This window comes from Ziziphus jujuba, chromosome 5 (assembly GCF_031755915.1).
Source record: "Ziziphus jujuba cultivar Dongzao chromosome 5, ASM3175591v1".
NCBI lineage: Eukaryota > Viridiplantae > Streptophyta > Magnoliopsida > Rosales > Rhamnaceae > Ziziphus > Ziziphus jujuba.
Genome location: NC_083383.1, coordinates 7,933,349 through 7,934,782, shown reverse-complemented (window position 1 = coordinate 7,934,782; position 1,434 = coordinate 7,933,349). Strand labels below are relative to the sequence as shown.

At 37.7% G+C, this 1,434-nt stretch overlaps 1 protein-coding gene across 1 annotated transcript; it reads right to left on the bottom strand.

The window, feature by feature from the left end:
- Positions 1-288: 288 nt before the first annotated feature.
- LOC132799345 (cytochrome P450 82A1-like) lies at positions 289-900 on the bottom strand. Its single transcript, XM_060817108.1, has one exon. The coding sequence runs from the start codon at positions 898-900 to the stop codon at positions 289-291; it is 612 nt and encodes a 203-aa protein (XP_060673091.1).
- Between the last annotated feature and the right edge of the window lie 534 nt (positions 901-1,434).

Here is a 1,434-nt window from a genome sequence, read left to right as displayed (position 1 = left end):
TCAAGCTTGTTTTGTAAGCTAATAAGAACGAAATATACAGATTGAGTTTTTCAGTTTTTCTCTTGACTTTCTCTCAATTTTCTCTCTTATTTTCTCTGTTTTTCTCTTAGAACTTAGATCTACTTTGATTTTCTCGGAAAAATTCTTGTCTGGAAACCATCACACCTCCCAAGTCCAACCATCTCAGATTCAGAATCGCATCCGATACCACAAAAATCCCAGTCAGATCGGAAAACCCTCAACGCTTTTTGACACTCATCACCATTCAAGGATGTAGCTTCCAGATAATCACTTTCCTACGACCATCCTGAATATGAGGTTTAATGCAACATCTTCAAACCAATTTTTCATCTCCACAACCACGCTATTGTCTTTTAACCACAGCTCGTACAACTCTTTAATGCATATTTTCACCTTGGATTCTCGAACGTGACTGAGTTTCTCGATACGGTGATGCGAAAGCACTTCAAGAGTGGCAATCTTTCGTACTTGTCGCCAGTAAGAGCCGTAAGGGCTGAACCTAATCATGGCATAGTTGTACCCCAATATATCTTGGGCAACGAGCTTTGGACGGTTGGCAAACACTTTGTCATTGGTAGTGAAACACTCTTTAGCCATTTCCCAATTACTTACAACCAAAGTTTTGTAGACTCCCATTCTGATAGTGAAGATTGGGCCGTACTTATCGGCCATGTTGCCCAAGGTTATATGGGGAGGTTGTAAAGCTTGTAGCGGAGGAAGGTGGCCAATAATAGGCCATCCACCCACAGCTTCTAGTGGCTCCCTCTTCTTCTGGTCACGTTTTGATTTCCGAAGAAGATGGTGGACAAGCAGCAAAAGGGCCAAGATGGTGGAGATAAAATGGAGTAGCGAAGAAAGATGATGATGATCAAGATCCATTGATTGTGTGGTTTGTTGCTTAAAATTGTCTAGGATAAAGAATGAGAGATGAACAAATGGAAGAGTGAGATATTCAGTTGGGAATCACTCATATGGTAAGTATCAGCTTGATGGCTCTTTTATGGTGTAAAAGAAATAACAATGGGTAGGAAAAATGAGAGGTCGCTAGAAAATTTGAGATATGAAATTGAAATTTTCAAGGAGACGACGATGGGAGACTACCAGGTTCATTTTTCACTTGGGGATATATGTTTGAATTATTAACTTGTATGTATTTAAATTTTCTAACTTGCATGTATATAAATTTTCTAATAGTTATCAAAAGATATGAATTTTCTAATGATGAATCGATCACTTAGAAAATATAACCGGCTGCTTAACCTTTAGTCTGATTAGATGGATTTAAAAAAGAAATGTTTGGAATGTTTGCAGCTAGTTGGTTTGGATACCATATTTGCCGAGAATACCATATTTTTTAATAATATTCAACGAAGTAATTGATAGCATTATCAATCAATTGGGTTGATATTTATC